Here is a 19,859-nt window from a genome sequence, read left to right as displayed (position 1 = left end):
ATTAACCAGTGGAACAACCTGCCTCCAGAAGCGATGAATGCTCCAACACAGGAAGTTTTTAAGAAGAGACTGGACAGCCATTTGTCTGAAATGGTATAGGGTTCCCTGCCTGAGCAGGGAGTTGGACTAGATGACCTCCAAGGTCCCTTCCAACTGTATTATTATTATTATTATTATTATTATTATTGTTGTTGTTGTTGTTGTTGTTGTTGTTGTTGTTGTTGTTAGCCATAGAGAGGCATCTTTGCAATATTCTCAAAGCCCGGGTGGGTGGAAGCCAAAAGCCCTTTCTTAGGAAAGGATTTCCCAGAGTGGAGAAAGGTCTGTCTTGTGAATTAAGTAGGCAAGGTTTGCAAGCAGGCACCTTTTTGTTTTATTTTTTCCCAGAATTGCTCTCCTGCTGATCTAAGCAACCAGGAATGTCCTGGATGCGAATCCAATATCTCCAATCAAATGGGATGCAAGATGTCCCAAGCGTGGCCACATGCTTAGCCAATGATCCCTCTGCAAAAAACAGACACCCCCAAATCATGAACGTTTGCAGTTCTCAACTGAATAAATAAATCCACCCCACTCCCTTGCTTCTCTCTCTCTCTCTCTCCCTCCCTCTCTCTCTGTCTCCCCCTCCCTCTCTCTCTCCTTCTGCCCAGTGGCAAAAACAACGTGGAAGGGAGATAATCATGAACCAAAGAGGTGTGTTCCAATCCAGCCAATTACTTGTGGGAAACAACCCTGCTTGGGAGGTGGGGGGAAATGGAAGGAAGCGGTTGGACAGCTCCTTGCCAACATTCTTGGGAGGCGAGGCTTCCAATCCCGAAATTGTTTGACATCAGATTTATTTTGGTGTTTTGCCGCAAAGCCCCCCCGTTTCACTTTTCACCCCGGCTGTTCCTTCCTCCATCAGTCAAAGTTTCTGCATTCCAGTTGGACATTTATGATCCAAGCAGATGTCAAACCACTGTTGCGTTTTACTTACGTCGGCCGGAGAGGAAGGGGATGACTCCGTGTCCAGCGAGATTCTCAGGCATCCACGTCACGGTTGTCCCAAAGGTGCTTCCCCCCCCCCAAAAAAGGCAGATGGATGATGATGGTGATGATGATGATGATGATGATGATGAAGATGATAACTTCTATTGTCATTTTTTACTGTGGGCACAACGGCACACATTAAAAATTAAGTTTAGTTGCTTGCTCTCAAAGTAAGGTAAAGCTTCCCCCGCACATGCGTGCTAGTCGTTTCTGACTCTAGGGGCCGGTGCTCATCTCCGTATCAAAGCCGTATCCTCGCTTGTCCGAGGACGTCTCCGTGGTCATGTGGCCGGAATGACTAGACGCCAAAGGCGCACGGAACGCTGTTACCTTCCCACCGTAGGGGTCCTTATTTTTCTACTTGCATTTTTATGTGCTTTCGAACTGCTAGGTTGGCAGAAGCTGGGACAAGTAACAGGCGCTCACTCTGCTACGCGGCACTCGGGATTCGACCCACCAAACTGCCGACCTTCTGATTGACAAGCTCAGCGTCCTAACCCACTGAGCCACCGCGTCCCTTTTGCTCTCAAAGTGTACACGTTTAAATATACTCTGTACAACGTATGTATAGAACTCTGCACCCTTCCATATCAGTAACATGTACATATTAAAGGTGGACTTTCTCGTGTTTTGTTGTTGTTGTTTTTCCTTGAAAACGTTTTGCTGCTCATCGGAGAAGAACTGAAAGAAGCTTCTTGGAGGAGAAGCGAAACGTCTTCAAGGAAAACCCTAGAAAATCCAGCTGCCTTTTGAAAAAGCACTTGGATATACATGACAATTTTTACTTCTGTAGTATTTCTAGGTCCTATTTTTTTTTTCTTCTTCTTGCCTTGGTCACCATTTATAGTCCGTGCCTAATTATTCCGTAGACTCAGTCGGAAAGAATTTATCTCTAAATTAAGCTTGAACTGAAGCCCAATTCTTTATTACACGGTCTGCTCTCAACGTGTTAAAATTTGGGATTAAATAACAGGCATGTCATACATCTACATAGTGTATACATCTACATCTACATAGTGTATACATCTACATATAAGCATATGCATACATATACATACTATATACATATACATAGTGTATACATCTACATACCGCATAGACATACTGTATGCATATACACATACACAGTGTATACATCTACATATAAATATACGCATGTGCATACATATACATATACATACTGCATACATATACACATACGCATACTGTATACATATACATATATGCATACATATACATATACATACTGTATACACATATACACATACACATACTATATAGATATATATACTGTATGCATATACATAGACAACATAGACATATACATATAGACATATACATACTGTATACATAGACATAGACAACATAGACATAAACAACATAGACATGGACATAGACTAGGGCAGGGGTAGGCAACCTTGGCTCTTTTATGACTCGTGGACTTCAACTTCCAGAATTCCTGAGCCAGCATGGGGGAACTATGGCCCCTTCATAACTCGTGGATTTCAACTCCCAGAATTCCTGAGCCAGCATGGGGGAAATATGGCCCCTTCATAACTCGTGGATTTCAACTCCCAGAATTCCTGAGCCAGCATGGGGGAAATATGGCCCCTTCATAACTCGTGGATTTCAACTCCCAGAATTCCTGAGCCAGCATGGGGGAAATATGGCCCCTTCATAACTCGTGGATTTCAACTCCCAGAATTCCTGAGCCAGCATGGGGGAACTATGGCCCCATTCATGACTCGTGGACTTCAACTCCCAGAATTCCTGAGCCAGCATGGCTCAGCTTGGAAACCTCTCCCTTTTCCCTCAGCATGGCTGGCTCAGGAATTCTGGGAGTTGAAGTCCACCAGTCATAAAAGAGCCAAGGTTGCCTACCCCTGGGTTAGACATACATCTTCAAGCTCAAAAAGCTTTTGGGAGATGCGTCTGTGTTCCAGGGTCCACAAGAAAAACTCCCTTCCTGGAATCACTTCGGAGGGAAGGCCAATATGTAAAAACAAGAATATGCAATCTCTACTGGCTTGAGCGCACGAACGTAGTCCTTGACCTACAACCATTCATTTAGTGACTGTTTTTCCACACTTACGACCATTGCAGCATCCCCAGGGTCACGTGATCAAAATTCAGACACTTGGCAACTGGCATGTACTTACGACAGTTGCAGCGTTCCGGGGGTAGGGTGCAGGTGTCGCACGATCCCCTTTTGCGACCTTCTGACAGGCAAAGTCAATGCAGGAAATCCAGATTCACTTAACAGCCGTGTGACTTAATAACGGCAGTGATTCACTGAACGACGGCGGCAGGAAAGGTCATAAAATGGGGCAAAACTCACTTAGCAACAGAAATTTGGAGCTCCGTTGCAGTTGCAACTCAAGGACTTCCTCTACCGGGCTTGGCTCCACATTTATTTATTCCCAAAGATTTTTTCCATAATTAAATTCCAGGAATCGGAGCAAGTATTCAAATAAGCTCATGTCAATTCTCTTTACATCTTCTTCTGATGCTGGTTGCCTCCTGTGGCATTTCCATTTATTGGCTGCAATCCACCATTTTTTTTTAACGAGTTTGATACCTTCTAATTGCCTCAGCTCCATATTTGCCTATCATCCCAAACTGCCTTCCTATAATTCCTACACTGCGTCCGTGTTCGGCTGTTCGGCAAGAGTTACCAGCTCTGCTTTTGCTTTTTTGCAACGTACAGTTGTGGCCAAAGTTGTGGAAACCTTTTGGGAAAAGTGTATTTTTGAGGTTTGATGGCTAATAACACCCCCCCTCCTTTTTTTCTTTTTTTTGGGGGGAGTGGTACCATAGTCTTCGGAGAAGGGCGGGATATAAATGGAATTAAAATAAATAAATAAATAAATAAATAAAATTATAAACCAATGGAAAGATCATTTCATCAAGAATGTAATGTGACATAGTTTGTTCAATTATCTGTACCGTATTCTATGAAAAGTTATAGCCAAATAACCAGAAAAAGAAAGCGCAACTTGCTTTGGTTGAGATCAGGTAGCTTTCCTTCGTTTGACTGTAGCCAATGAGCACGAGCGTTTAGAGAGCCAATCGGGTGTCATCTTGTTCTGGCAATGAGCCAATCAGATCGCAGTAGGATCCAGTGACTGATGTCGTGTATTGAAGCTGAGAGGAAGGACATTTGTCAGTGTGCTATGTGATCGCTACCAAGTTGGTTGGGTTTGTGTGTGTGTGTGTGTTCTTTCATTGAGTGAGCTTGTAAAACGCAATAAAATCAAAGTCATGGTGCAAAGTGTTGACGGGTCGCCCAGAAAGCGATGTAAAATAGTATTATTAAGTGAAACAAGGCTACAGTTATAAAGAAGTTAGAAGAAAAACTGGTGGAAACTTAACCCAAGGTGCCATTTCTACTGGACACTTTTGCCAAAAAGGTTTCCGTAATTTTGGCCACTACTGTAAGATGAGGTTATCCATGCGTAGCAAGTGGGCTATTCTGGATCCCTCCTTCTTTCCAGAGCTGATAGCCCCCACCCCCACCCCCGTTTACTTTTGCTGAAATGTTTGCAAAGCTGAGTTATTTCTGAAACAAATACCAAAGGTGACAGTGAATATTCATGCATCGGCTTTGACTTTGTCAATGGTTTTCAGCCTTGGCTATTAAACGTTTTGTTGTTGTTGTTGTTGTTTTCCCACACACTCACTGACACTTTGAATTATCTCTGAATGTTCTACTAATCCCCCAAATTTCTAGGCATTTTCTGATCCAGCCATGTAGAAGTAAGTAGAAGAAGAATCTCGTTGCCACCCTGCAGGGATTTGAACCCTTTGTCCAGTGTCAGAACCGTGCTTAAATTCCCAGCATTGCAAATTAAAATTAAAAAAATACTAGCATAATCAGAGGAAGACGATTAATAGAAATTAATAGAAAATAAGAATGTTATACTGTGTTATTAATTAGTTGATGTAAGATGGTGAGAAATAGAACATATTCAAATAGGTAAGATGTGTCTCCTTAACATTAGATTTTGTGATGACTTTGGGGCAGCCCCCGAGATATTGGAAGACTGCTATCATGTCCCCCCTCGTCCTTCTCTTCATTAAACTAGACATTCCCAATTCCAGCAGCCGTTCCTTATATGTTTTAGCCTCCACTCCCCTGATCGTCTTTGTTGCTCTTCTCTGCGCTCTTTCTAGAGCCTCAACATTTATTTATTTATAACATCTTTTTTACATCCTGGTGACCAAAACTGGATGCAGTATATATGCCAAGAACGACTTGTATTTTACTCTAGTTTTGTTGGGAGAAGTAAAAGACAGCTTGTTTTTCTGAACCACGTTTCTCAGTTTGTAGCTTCTTCTGTCTGTTTCCCATGTCAGGATGATGATGGGCAGCTATTTATTTTATTTTTTATTTTAATTCCATTTATATCCCGCCCTTTTCCGAAGACTCAGGGTGGCTTACAAGCTTAGCAGTAGCTATGGGTTATGGATAAATGCCTCTTCCAAATGTAATTATTGATGCATTTATAAATTTGAATGGATTTATGTGACTGCCCAGCTCAGAAATGCTATGGCCGACCAAGATGTTTTTTTTTAAAGAGTACATTTCATTCCTTTAAAAAGAACCCCTAAAGTTAGGTCTTCTAAAAAAGAGTGCAGAGAAGAGCAACAAAGATGATCAGGGGACTGGAGGCTAAAACATATGAAGAACGGTTGCTGGAATTGGGTGTGTCTAATCTAGTGAAAAGAAGGAGTAGGGGTGACATGATAGCTGTGTTCCAATATCTCAGGGGTTGCCCCCAAAAAGAGGGAGTCAAGCTACTCCTGAAGGCAGGACAAGAAGCGACAGATGGAAACTGATCAAGGAGAGAAGCAACCTGGAACTAAGGAGAAAGTTCCTAGCAGGGAGAACAATTAACCAGTGGAACAACCCGCCTCTAGAATTTGTGAACGCTCCAACGCTGGAAGTTTTTAAGAAGAGATTGGATGACAATTTATCTGAAGTTGTATAGGGTTTCCTGCCTGAGCAGGGGGTTGGACTAGAAGACTTCCAAGGTCCCTCCCAACTCTGTTATTCTGTTACTTTGCTGCCCTTCTATGAGAGACAAAATCAGACTGTCTCAAAGAGAGCCTGATGCTACTTCTCACCGCTCTGTGAAACAAAACTGATTGCGCTAAATCAATCATCATCCCAAGTGGGAAAACAGTGGAAAGCTAAATGCTTCAATCTTTCGAGCTGGAATTGTCCGGCTATCCTGGAAGGGCCCTTCCTGTATGCCAAAGGACATTGTTTGTTAAAGTTTCCCTTTTCCCTTCAAGGACACAAACATCGTTGTCCTCCGGATGAACCTGGAGTCAGTGGGGACAATCAAGCACGCTCGCCCAGGGGGATCATCGTTGCCATTGGTTGACCACGTCCCCCCGCAGAGACTCCCACCCATCCTGATGGCTCTCCGCCAGTTGGAGAGCCTTCAGAACAATCAATAAGCAAAGGACAGCCCTCCTGACTCAGCCAAAGATCCAGAAGTAACTGGCACAATCTCAACCATCAGATCAAATGAGCAAACCATCCTGTGTACTGGATTAGGCAGGGGTGGGATTCAGCCGGTTCGCACCACTTCGGCAGAACCGGTAGCTAATTTTTTGGTTGCCCAGGCCCAGAATGGACTTCCGGAAGTGCCATCCACACAGAGAAATCGCTGTTTACCTATTTGAATCCTACCACTGGAGGGAAGGAGGAAAAGGAAAGAAAGAGAAAGAAAGAAAGAAAGAAAGAAAGAAAGAAAGAAAGAAAGAAAGAAAGAAAGAAGGAAGGAAGGAAGGAAGGAAGGAAGGAAGGAAGGAAGGAAGGAAGGAAGGAAGGAGAGATACAGAAAGAAAAAGAAGGAAGGAAAGAAGGGGAGAGAAAGAAAGAAAGAAAGAAAGAAAGAAAGAAAGAAAGAAAGAAGAAAGAAAGAAAGAAAGAAAGAAAGAAAGAAAGGAAGGAAGGAAGGAAGGAAGGAAGGAAGGAAGGAAGGAAGGAAGGAAGGAAGGAAGGAAGGAAGGAAACAGGGAGGGAGGGAAGTTGGAAGGTCATGGAAGGGAGGGAGGGGAAGGAAGGAAGGTCAAGGAAGGAAAAGAGGGAGGGAAGTCAGAAGGGAGGGAGGCAGGGGTGGGATCCAGCCAATTCGCACCACTTCGGCAGAACAGGTAGCTAATTTTTTGTTGACCAGGCCCAGAATGGACTTCCGGAAGCAGCATCCACACAGAGAACCAGTTGTTCGCCTATTTGAATCCCACCACTGGGTGTAGGGCAGGGGTCTCCAACCCTGTTAACTTTAAAACTTAAGGACTGGGGAACTCTGGGAGTTGAAGTCCACAAACCTTAAAGTTGCTAATGTTGGAGACCCCTGGCTAGGTGGACTAAAAAAAAGGGTCTCCAAACTTTCTGGGTTGGCGGCCCAGTGGGAGAGAAGGAAGGGAAGGCGCCTCACATGTGCATGAGCAAGGGTGAATGTGGCCACACGTGCGTGTGCGTGCACCAACATAAACGGGGCTGCGAACGTGTGCACGAGGCTCTCGGCAATGCCAGCACATGTGTGAGGCTTCTGGTGCAGGTGCCGCCAGGCTCGCGGAGATGGTACTACTGTTGTGAGGCTTGTGCTGCCGCACCGCCTGAGGCTTGCACTATGGCCCGCAGAGATGCTGCCACCAGCACGAGGATCACACCACCACCCTGCGTGAAGATCGCGCTGCGGCCTGCATAGTTCATGGCAATGCTGCTTGCATGTGGTGCACCGTTGCCCACCTGCCACTCGCAATGCCGGCACCCGCACAATACTAGTGGTGCTGCCGCCACCTGCGCAACACTCGTGGCAACAGTGGCACGGGGTGGGGTGAGCATGTGCACATGCGCGTGTGCACTGGCCAGAATTCACAGAGGCCACAGCCCAGTAGAGGGCCACAGCCTGTAGGTTGGGGACCTCTGGACTAAAAGACCTCCTGGCCTACACTGTTTTCTGACAGATGGCCAGTGATGAAGCTCCCACAACTTCTGAAGGCAACTTCTGTTCCACTGGTTGATTGTTCTCACTGTCAGGAAATTCCTCCTTCTTTCTAGGTTAATCTCTCCTTGATCAGTTTCCATCCATTGTGCCTTCAGGTGCTTTGGAACTGAGAATAGACTGCAAAAACCTAATCATGTAGCAGCTTCTCCTTCACTACAGCGGTGGGTCTGATCCTCCCAAGACTCTCTCTCTCTCCTTACCTTCTCTGTCCCTCCCTTTACACTAGAGTCAGGGAGACCTCTTCTCTTCCAGGCTATTTCTGGACTGCAAAATTTCAGATGTCCACTAGATGGGATCAAAGTGTTAGAGGTTGCTGAATCGCTTTGCTGCTGTCTTAATGTCCACAGCTTTGCAGCCCAACTATAAGAGAATAACAGAGTTGGGAGGGTCCTTGAAATCTTCTCCTTGCCCCTTCTCATGCAGGAGACCCTATACTATTCTGGATAAATGGCTGTCTAATTTCTTCTTAAAATCCTCCAGTGATGGAGCACCCAGAACCTCTGGAGGAAAAGGCCTTCCACTGGTTAATTGTTCTAACCGCCAGGAAATTCCTCCTTAGTTCCAGGTTGCTTCTCTCCTTGATTAGTTTCCATCCGTTGCTTCTTGTCCTGCCTTTGGGCACTTTGGAGAATAGCTTGACTCCCTCTTCTTTGGGGCAACCCCTGAGATACTGGAAGATGGCTATCATGTCACCCCTAGTCCTTCTCTTCATTAGTTAAGATGCACTTCGTTTCTGCCACTGTTCTTCCGGTTTTAGCCTCCAGCGTCCTAATCATTTTTGCTACTCTTCTCTGCACTCTTTGTAGAGTCTCAGGATATATTTTTTTTGTGTGTGTCGTGGTGACTAAAACTGGACACAGTATTCCAAGTCTGGTCTTATCAAGGCACTATAAAGCGGTACTAACATTTGATACTGTGGGAAGTCAGCCCCCCCAGAGAAGGAAATATTAAAAGGGCAGAAAAATATATTTCCTCAAAGGATCTTAAAGAGGTAGAAAAGCATGCCCAGTTTTCTTAATAGCCCCAACTCTCCCTCCCCCAAGCAGAAACCAGCTCTGTAGAAATGCAGATGTGATAATCCATGCAGGAAGGTTGAAGCTAGAAGATTAAGACAAAGACACCTAAAATCTACATACCCCACCCAAACTCTAAGACAGGACATAATAGGATTAACCCACAAATGCCAAAGGGCACATCTAGACTCAGGTCAGAATACATGACGCAGGAAATACAAAGCCTCAAACAGGAACAGGAAGCAACTCCAAACAAAAGGCTCCAGAGGGTATAAAAACCCACTCCCTACATGTGCTCACACTCTTTTCTTCCAGAGCCATCTTCTTGTCTGGCTCTCCTCTTCAATAAACTGCAACCTTCTTTCTAAAGCAGTCGCCATGTTGTTTATTTCCTGGCTTGGACTGAACCATGATGAAGACTTTTCCTTCAACAATACTATCCTTCTGACGATGCAGCCTAGGACTGAGTTGGCTATTTTGGCAGCTGCAGCACATTGCTGGCTCATGGCTGTAGGATGGCTCTGATCATTATGACAATTGCCTATGATAACTAAGTGAGCTCCACTGCCTGGGATGAGGTTTGTCGAAGACTTGAGGCTAGCGGGAGTAGCAAGGGAAACAGCCTGTATTCGGAGACCCCCAAGTATCGGTAGCTGCCTCTGCTGCCTTCACTTTATTTATAGCACTGCATGGATTCCTGTTCTTGATATCAGTGTGGCTGGTTAAACATCTTCACTGAATTCAAGCTTTATTCTGGGCTCCATATCAGTTTTCATCCTGGTCAGATGGCAACAGCTGTGAGAGACATATAACTACCAACGCATTCTTTACAGTGGTCCCTGCAGAACATGTCAGGTTTAGCTAGATAAGTTGTGGAATACGTTGGAGGGAAAGAGGCAGAATCGATCTACACGTTGGCATTTGGATACCAATGCCCGAATCGTTCTCCTAATTGTACCTGATAATGTTTGGTACTTCTCCAAAACACCCCATCCAGGTGTGCAGGGGAGGTATGGGTGCCAAAACAGTGCTTTTGGCAAATTCATCCTGCTTTACTTTTCTCCAATATCTGTTACGCCAGCTCTAATTTTGTCATCCTGCTTTGAAGATTCCCCCCCTGCCATTGCTTAGGCCAGGGGTAGGCAACCTTGGGTCTTTTATGACTTGTGGACTTCAACTCCCAGAATTCCTGAGCCAGCATGTCTCAGCTTGGAAACCTCTCCCTTTCCCCTCAGCGTGGCTGGCTCAGGAATTCTGGGAGTTGGAGTCCACGAGTCATAAAAGACCCAAGGTTGCCTACCCCTGGCTTAGGCATAAGGAGTCCTTAAGGTGGAACTTTGAGGTTACAGGAAGGTGGGTCTGGAATAAATGAGGGGGGGGACTTTCCAAGGGTAGGACCATTTTGACAGAAGAACCAGTTCTTTGGACAGCCTGTGGTCTGTTCTTCTGTGTCTGGGAGATCAAGTCTAGCACTGAGGATGTTACCCATTTGGGTAATGAAACGTCTGCAAGAAAACAAGCCAGCTCAGAGAGCACCAGGGATCCCACAGCCTTCCTCCTCCTCCTCCTTCGTTTTCTCCTCCATTCTGCAAACCCCAATCCCTTCTAGCACTGATGGTGTTACCTAGTTGGGTAATGAAATGTGTGCAAAAAAACAAGCCAGTTCAGAGAGCACCAGGGACCCCACAGTCCTCCTCCTCCTCCATTTTCTCCTCCACTCCGCAAACCTCAACCCCTTCTAACACTGATGGTGTTACCTAGTTGGGTAATGAAACGTGTGCAAAAAAACAAGCCAGTTCAGAGAGCACCAGGGACCCCACAGTCCTCCTCCTCCTCCATTTTCTCCTCCACTCCGCAAACCTCAACCCCTTCTAACACTGATGGTGTTACCTAGTTGGGTAATGAAATGTCTGCAAGAAAACAACCCAGCTCAGAGAGCACCAGGGGACGCCACAATGACATGAACATATTAACTCACCTCTTAAAGTTGAAAATGACTCTCAGAAACTCTGCTTAGATTTGAGATCGACTCTAAGGAGACTTTACAATATTCTCACCATTATACCATTATATATTAATAATAATAATAATAATAATAATAATAATAATAATAATAATAATAATAATAATAATAATAATAATAATAATAATAAAAGTTGGAAGGGACCTTGGAGGTCATCTAGTCCAACCCCCTGCTCAGGCAGGAAACCCTATACCATTTCAGGCAAATGGCTGTCCAGTCTCTTCTTAAAAACTTCCAGTTTTGGAGCATTCACCACTTCTGGAGGCAGGTGGTTCCACTGGTTAATTGTTCTAACTGTCAGAAAGTTTCTCCTTAGTTCTAGGTTGCTTCTCTCCTTGACTAGTTTCCATCCGTTAGGATTCTTGTCCTGCTTTCAGGTGCTTTGGAGAATAGCTTGATTCCCTCTTCTTTGTGGCAGCCCCTGAGATATTGGAACACTGCTATCATGTCACCCCTCACCCTTCTCTTTATTAAACTACACATACCCAATTCCAGCAACCGTTCCCTATATGTTTTAGCCTCCAGTCCCCCAATCATCTTTGTTGCTCTTCTCTGTACCCTTTCTAGAGTCTCGACATCTTTTTTACATCGTGGTGACCAAAACTGGATGCAGTATTCCAGGTGTGGCCTTACCAAAGCATTTCCAATAAGGAAAAACAATAAAACACGAAGCGCGTTAGGCTAAATTTTAATGTTGTTTTTTTAAAAAAAAATTTCAATTCACTTAACTGTATTAACTTATTCTAAGTCTCCTTGATGTGTTTAATCTGCGTTTGCCGAAAATCATGATATTTCTGGAATCTACAGGAACGGATTTATTGTTCTTCCTCCGAATCGGGAACAGTAGTCAAGGCATGCTAAAAAATAGGGGGGGGGAGGAAGACGAGGGCAGGGAGAGAGAAATGGGAGAAAGACTGAAGCGAGTTTTATAGGATTAGTGGAATTTGTAAAGCCCAGCCAAGCAACCTGATCGTTTATTTTATTTCGCGGAAGCAGTTCGACACCACCCGAACGAGAAAAAAAAAGGAAACTTGGTAGTTTGCATTTAAAAACACGTACAAATTCAAGCATCCGCAGTAAAAAAATAAATTAAAAAATAAAAACGATCGCTTAAGAGAAGACAACAGTAAAAAAATAAAAATACGGCGTTAGAGAAGTATAAGAGATAATTGCAGATCGTAAACTAGGTCTGCAATAAGCTTTCTGAGTGCTTTGGTTTTTAAAGTTTGAATGAAATAGGGTTTTTTTTTCTTTTTAAAGCAGCTCTTGTTTTGTTTTTTTTTCACTACCAAAGCTTCTTTGAGAGGGGACCCAACTGTCCAGGAAAATGGGCAAAAGTAAAACGGGTTGGTGGATGGTAACTTGGGCTGCTAAAGGAAGCAGAAGGAAGCCCATTAAGTCTCCAGACAAACCATCATCCATACAAAAGAGAGCAGTTCATACGTTTGCCGGGGAGACTTAACACTCTGGCCCTGCTTTGCTGGCTTTCACCTATCAAGCTTTACAGGGTTTCCATATTAGTCAAACAGAATAAGAGAGCTGGAAGGGACCTTGGAGGTCATCTAGTCCAAACCCCTGCTCAGGGAGGAAACCCTGTACCATTTCAGACGAAGGGCTGTCCAGTCTCTTCTTAAAAACTTCCAGTGTTGGAGCATTCACCGCTTCTGGAGGCAGGTTGTTCCACTGGTTAGTTGTTCTAACCGTCAGGAAATTTCTCCTTAGTTCCAGGTTGTTTCTCTCCTGGATTGGTTTCCATCCGTTGCTTCTTGTCCTGCCTTCAGGGGCTTTGGAGAATAGCTTGGCTCCCTCTTCTTTGGGGCAGCCCCTGAGATATTGGAGCATTGCTATCATTTTTTTTAATTTTTATTTTAATCCCATTTATATCCCGCCCTTCTCCGAAGACTCAGGGCGGCTTACGATTTAAGCACAAACCAATGTGCTTAGCAATAGCCTTCATTCTATGTATATGCCTGCTTATTAGGGCTTTCGCCCCCCCCCCAAAGCGGCATTATTACAAAGTCAGCTTAATTGCCCCCAACAATCTGTGTCCTCATTTTACCTACCTCGGAAGGATGGAAGGCTGAGTCAACCTTGAGCCTGGTGGGACGCGAACCTGCACTAATTGCAGGCAGCTGGTGTTACTTAAGGAGGCATTAGCCCACTGCTCCACCAAGGCTCCTGTCATGTCACCCCTAGTCCTTCTCTTCATTAAGCTAGACATCCTTTCATATGTTTTTGCCTTCAGGCCCCCCTACGTAAGCTCAGTCCCTTATTACCATATCAGGTGAGTTGGTTCACGCTCAATGGACCCAGCTAATAACAGTCTTCACTGGAGGAGTCTTCAATTGTCCTTCATTTGGGGGAAGGTAAGAGGCAGTAAGGCCCAGGAACAGGCTGCTATGGAGTAGTCTCCCCACTGGGGTCTTCTACATTAAGGTTCTCCTGAAACCTGGTAAAGATAGCGTCAACCTGGAAAGCTTCCGTGGCAGGGACCGAACACCTGGCTTGACGGGTGAGGTGACTGTTGTAAGAAACACTTGCATCACTAGGGAAGGGGTTCTGGGCGGATCCCTTTCTTAACTGCACCTCCAGATTCTGGTAGAACCCGGAGGCAGAGTTAAAAGAGGCACCAGCCTAGATTCCCTACGTAGCCACAAGCGGCCTAAGTCTAACCTCCTTTGAATTTCACTGATTCCCAAGCAAATGCTAACCTTCAGTTGAGAAGATTCCTCTGCACCGGCATGATTAGGTTGACCCCTATCATGTATTATATTAGAATGGACAGATAATAGAAAGATAGATGATAGCTCGCAGGATAAATGGATGGATAGATGGATGGATGGATGGATGGATGGATAGATAGATAGATAGATAGATAGATAGATAGATAGATAGATAGATGAGAGGGGGGAGAGAGGGAGGGAGAGAGAGAAGGAGAGGGAGAGGGGGAGAGAGAAGAGAGGGGGGAGGGAGAGGGGGGAAGGAAAGAGAGAGGAAGAGACGGAAGGAGGGAGGGAGAGAAGAGAGAGGGAACAGAGAGAAAGGGAGGGAGGGAAGAGAAGAGAGGGAGAGAGAGAGAACAGAAAGAGGGGGAGGGAGAGACAGAGAGAGAGGAGAGAGAAGAAATGGAGGGAGGGAGAGAAGAGAGAGGGAGGGAGGGGAGAGAGAAGAGAGAAGGAGGGAGAGAGAGAAGAAAGAAAGGCAGGGAGAGAGAAAGAGGGAGAGAGAGAGGGAGAAAGAAAGAAGGAAAGAGAGGGAGGGAGAGAGAAGAAAGAAAGAAAGGCAGGGAGAAAGAGGGAGAGAGAGAGGGAGAAAGAAAGAGAAGGAAAGAGAAAGAGGGAAGGAGAGAGAAAGGGAAGAGAGAAGAGGGAGGGAGGGAGGGAGAGAATAGAGTGGGAGAGACAGATAGGAAAGGAGAGAGAGAGAAAAGAGGGAGGGAGGGAGAAAAGAGAGAGAAGAGATATAGGGAGGGAGAGAGACAGAGAAGAAAGAGAGGGAGGGAGAGAGAGAGAGAGAGAGGACAGGCCTGGATAGAGTAATTTTACTTACTTCAGATTGCTCCATTTCATCGATCTCTTCAACCCGACTGAGGTGAGGAGCTCCATATTTGTCAGTTAGCTCAGCCAAAGTCTTCGAGGCTGCCTCCTTTTCAGCGGCAATCTTCGCCTGGAACAAACATTCACTGGATGATCTCTAGAGGCTGGGGATGGTGGGACATACAATCCAGCTAACACGGAGAAAGAGAATTCTCATCGGCAGGGGCGTCATGAGGCTGAGACTGAGGGGGTGGGAAGGACTCTTTTCTCCACCCTTCTCTTTAAATGAAGGGAAAGAGGGTCATAAAATACGGGCCTCGCATTGAAAACGAAATCACGTCGAGGAGCCGGCATTTTTTTCCCCTGTCTCTCTCTCCTCACTGAGGCTGCCTCTGGTGAACCAGTCTGGTTCCTCCACACTGGGATTATGATACCTTTCTTGGGGGTTGAAATGTGGGTGGGGGGCACTTTCTCTTACCTCCAACTCTGCCTGTCGTTTCTGCTCCTGCACGAGGTCCTCGGCCTTGTCGCGGTCCATCCTCTCCCGCACCTCCAGCTCTCGCTCCATCTGGGCCTGCAACCGTTTCACGCAAGCGTTTCAGTTAGCAAAGAGTCACTCGCTCAGGGCCACTTTGGTTCAAATGACAGAACTCGCATCAGAGGGCCAGGCCTGCTGCATACCATGGAGGGGACAGATGGTGGAAGGAGGACAAAGCCATGAAAAGAGAGATAGGAGCCCCAAAACTAAATTCTGAGTGTAATGGAAGAAAGACTTGGTCCTCGTCCTTCTGATCGTGGCCCAGAGGAATCCTTGCTAAGTATTTGTGAAGGACACATCCTCATGAGGTGAATAAGAATAAGAATAAGAATAGAATAGAAAATATAGAATAGAAAATAGAATAGAATAGAATAGAATAGAATAGAATAGAATAGAATAGAATAGAATAGAATAGAATAGAATAGAATAGAATAGAATAGAATAGAAAATAGAATAGAAAATAGAATAGAAAATATAGAATAGAAAATAGAATAGAATAGAATAGATTGTAGAATAGAATAGAATAGAATAGAAAATAGAATAGAAAATATAGAATAGAAAATAGAAAAGAATAGAATAGATTGTAGAATAGAACAGAATAGAAAATAGAATAGAAAATATAGAATAGAAAATAGAATAGAAAATATAGAATAGAAAATAGAATAGAATAGAATAGATTGTAGAATAGAACAGAATAGAAAATAGAAAATATAGAACAGAATAGAAAATCAAATAGAAAATTAGAATAGAATAGAATAGAATAGAATAGAAAATATAGACTAGACTAGACTAGACTAGACTAGACTAGAATAGAAAATAGAATAGAAAATAGAATAGAATAGAATAGAATAGAATAGAATAGAATAGAATAGAATAGAATAGAAAATAGAATAGAATGGAATAGATTGTAGAATAGAACAGATTCTATTCTAGGTATCAAACTTTGGATTCCCCCCAAAGTTTGATACCTAGTTGGGCAATGAAACACCTGCAGGCAAACAGCTATGCTCGGAGAGATCCACAGTTTGTTCTAAGCCAGAACTGGGGTTAGAGAAGAACTACCCTGTTTCCTTGGGAAGAAGAATTTGCCTTTTTGTGGAGGTTCAATCACAGTTTAGTCTAGTCTAGTCTAGTCCCGAAGAGCAGTGGTCTCAAAGAGCACTTGATCTAAGTAATGCGGAACCCCTGTCCAAAACTAGCTTGAACACATCCCTGCAAAATATTTGTACAAGATCAAAGCAAGTTTTTATCAGTGGCTAAGCCCCTTTAGTTTAGTCACCGGTTAAAACTCGCCTTTTCCACGGTAAGGAAAGCCTTGGTGGATATTGTTCCAGCTCTCGAGTGATCTTGATTGTCAAGGTAAATAAAGCCAGGGCATCCACCAATCACTTTCCTAAATTCTCCTTAAATCTGTCTCAGAATAGGATGCTTTTATTCACAACAACCCCCCCCCAAAAAAAATAAAAAAATGATATGCTTTTCTGGTCCTTCAAAAATTGGAGGAAGAAAGTATTTTAATTTGGCCAGGAACAATGAGCCTCTCTTTTAAACAACATCACTAAGTCATAGATTGTAGATACAGTTTTAAAACACAGCGACTGGATGAATTCAGCTCTCTGAACCATAATAAAAAGCTCTGGATTTTCCAAGGTGGTTAATTAGGTTTGGCTTACATAATGACACATACCCAGGCTACATCTACTGAAAGCAACAATAATCTAATTGTATCTTTATTTTTCTGCCTAATCTTAGAGAGTAGCTCCACATTTAACCCAGTTCACCAAAACCCAATATATGGGAGTAAGCGGTGAATCAAGGAATGGATGAATAAAAGGAATGGTAAATGAGTGGTAAATAATAATAGGTTAAAATGTTTAGTTCTTTGAAATGCATGCGTCTTTAAGCCGTAAGACCTGGGCTCAGAGAGACAGCATGATTTCAGAGTAAAAAAGAGGTCAGTGTAATTGTTCTGCTAGATTGATATAGGCATAACAGGTAAAGGTAAAGGTTCCCCCGCACATGCGTGCTAGTCGTTTCCGACTCTAGGGGCCGGTGCTCATCTCCGTTGCAAAGCCGAAGAGCCAGCGCTTGTCGGAGGACGTCTCCGTGTTCATGTGGCCGGCATGACTCGACGCCAAAGGCGCACGGAACGCTGTTACCTTCCCACCGTAGCGGTCCCTATTTTTCTACTTGCATTTTTACGTGCTTTCGAACTGCTAGGTTGGCAGAAGCTGGGACGAGTAACAGGCGCTCACTCTGTTACACGGCACTCGGGATTCGACCTGCCAAACCGCCGACCTTCTGATCGACAAGCTCAGCGTCCTCACCCACTGAGCCACCGCTTAATAGCAACATTTATATTTTACATTTACGAAAAAGCTTTGGGGGGGGCTAATTTGCCTTGAGAGATGACCTAGGGCATTGATTCGCTTTAAGAAGACGGCCAACCCTGCAAAAACAAAACATTTTAAATCGGGGGACATTGCATTTCACCCGCGGTCTAAAATATACAATCGGAAGACTTAAACCGCCGTTGTGACACAAATGTGTACATTAAAAACAACAACAACAACAGAGCATCGTACCTGTCTCTCTACTTCCAGCTTCTGTTGAATCAAAAGTTCTTCTTCTTTCATTTTTTCCAGCATTTCGACTTCCTTTTGAGCCTCCTCACGCTCTCGCTCCAGTTCTTCCCTGTCCAATTTCCTCTAAGGGTGCAATAAAACAAACATCTGACAGCTCCCACAACTGCAGGGCCTTTTAGAAAATTGGGTTTTGTGGGTGGAAGCTGAGAGAACTCAAGGCCAGTCCTGCATACCAATAGAGAGGAGAAGAATGGAAAGAGGAAGAGCAGAGAAGAGTTCTGTTTTAGTTTCAAGGAGCCGAAAACTGGCTACATGCAGGCCAAAGGAAGGATCCCATCAGTCCTTCAAAAGGAGTTTGCAGGCAGCCCCCAACCCTCTTGACTTTTTTCCTCTGTTTTTGCCACCCTCAAAACAGCGAGAATGAGAAGCAAAGGACATTATTTAATGTTTGGCTGGGCTTGGAGCCTGAGTCGCAAAATTCCATTTCCTCCACCTCGTGGGAGGCTGAAAGAAAATGTGTTACGCCCCCTCATCCCATCTACAATGTATTTATGGTATGGAAAGAAAAGAAAGAAAGAAAGAAAGAAAGAAAGAAAGAAAGAAAGAAAGAAAGAAAGAAAGAAAGAAGAAAAAAGAAAAAAGAAAAAAGGAAGGAAGGAAGGAAGGAAGGAAGGAAGGAAGGAAGGAAGGAAGGAAGGAAGGAAGGAAGGAAGGAAAAAGTGGAAGGAAGGAAGGATGGAAAAAGAAGAGTGGAGGGAAGGGAAAATAAAGGAGGAATCAAAGGAGGAATAAAAAAGAAGGGAAGGAAAAGATGAAGGGAAGGGAGGAAAAGATGAAGGGAAGGGGAAATAAAAGAAGGAAAGGAGGAAGCAAAAGATGAAGGGAAGGAGAAGATGAAGAGAAGGGAAGAGGAAATAAGGGAAGATGAAAGGAATAATGAAAAGATGAAGGGAAGGGAAGGGAAGGAAAGGAAAAGATAATTAAGGAAGGGAAAGAAAGGGAATAAAAAGGAAAGGAAAGGAAAGGAAAGGAAGGGAATAAAAAGGAAAGGAAAGGAAAAGAAAGGATAATTAAGGAAGGAAAAGAAAGGGAATAAAAAGGAAAGGAAAGGAAAGGAAAGGAAAGGAAAGGAAAGGAAAGGAAAGGGAATAAAAAGGAAAGGAAAGGAAAGGAAAGGAAAGGAAAAGAAAGGAAAAGAAAGGAAAGGAAAGGAAAGGAAAGGAAAGGAAAGGAAAGGAAAGGAAAGGAAAGGAAAGGAAGGGGGATAAAGGGTTAAGGGGGAGAGCTGAAACACTATCACACTACCTTTCCCCTTGAAAAATCAAAAGCCCAGGAGTTCACAGTCCTGGTGAATCAGGAGCATGAGAAATTTGACTATTGACCTTAAGGAACAAAAACTATTTTCAGGACTTGAAAGAACAAGAAATAGAGAGTCAGCTCTCAAAAACTGACCGCTCTGTGAAATTGCAGAAATTCCGAGGTGCCTTCAGAATTCTGCAGAACGCCCCCCACCCACCCCCCGAAAAAAAAGGGGGACTAGAGGCCGAAATCCCACCTGCATCTCTTCAATCATGTTCTTCTTGTACTTGTAAATCCAGTGGGCCAGGTACAAGACAGGATCTGAGGGCCGATGTTCCGCAATTTCAGCAAGGCCTTCTGCCAAGCAAGCGCCCAGGTTTCTTCTCAGATAGGCGCTCTCCATGGCTGGCTCCCGGGTATCTCTAAATTAGAGAGATCTGTTAAAAACAAAAAAAAACCACCACAAGTTGAATAACAAAATCAATGCGTACATGACTTTGTGTTTCCAATGCCAACTGTTATAAGTTGGTTTGTTGAGCCTCTCATCACAACACCAAGGAGAAGAAGGGAGAGGGGGGAGGAGGAGGAGGAGGAAGAGGGGGAGGAGAAGGGGGGAGGAGAAGGAGAAGAGGAGGAGGAGGAGAAGAAGAGGAGGAGTAGGAGAAGGAGAAGGAAAAGAGGAGAAGGAGAAGGGGAGGAGGAAGAGGGTGGAGGAGAAGAAGGAGAAGAGGAGGAGGAGAAGGAGAAGAGGAGGAGGAGGAGAAGGGGAGGAGAAGAAGGAGAAGGAGGAGGAAGAGGGGGAGGAGAAGGG

The 19,859-nt window shown here is 44.3% G+C and overlaps 1 protein-coding gene across 1 annotated transcript; it reads right to left on the bottom strand.

The window, feature by feature from the left end:
* Nucleotides 1–13,487: 13,487 nt before the first annotated feature.
* On the bottom strand, nt 13,488–19,451 carry DYDC1 (DPY30 domain containing 1; the record flags this gene model as incomplete). The annotated part of the gene is made up of 5 exons (XM_081329949.1): nt 13,488–13,685; nt 14,640–14,756; nt 15,105–15,200; nt 17,750–17,872; nt 19,305–19,451. 5 exons carry the CDS (start codon nt 19,449–19,451, stop codon nt 13,488–13,490), a joined length of 681 nt encoding a protein of 226 aa, XP_081186075.1.
* Nucleotides 19,452–19,859: the final 408 nt, after the last annotated feature.

This window comes from Vipera berus (genome assembly GCF_964194415.1).
Source record: "Vipera berus genome assembly, chromosome: 5".
Lineage (NCBI taxonomy): Eukaryota > Metazoa > Chordata > Lepidosauria > Squamata > Viperidae > Vipera > Vipera berus.
The sequence above is the reverse complement of the archived record's forward strand: the minus strand, read 5'-3'. Positions and strand labels throughout refer to the sequence as shown.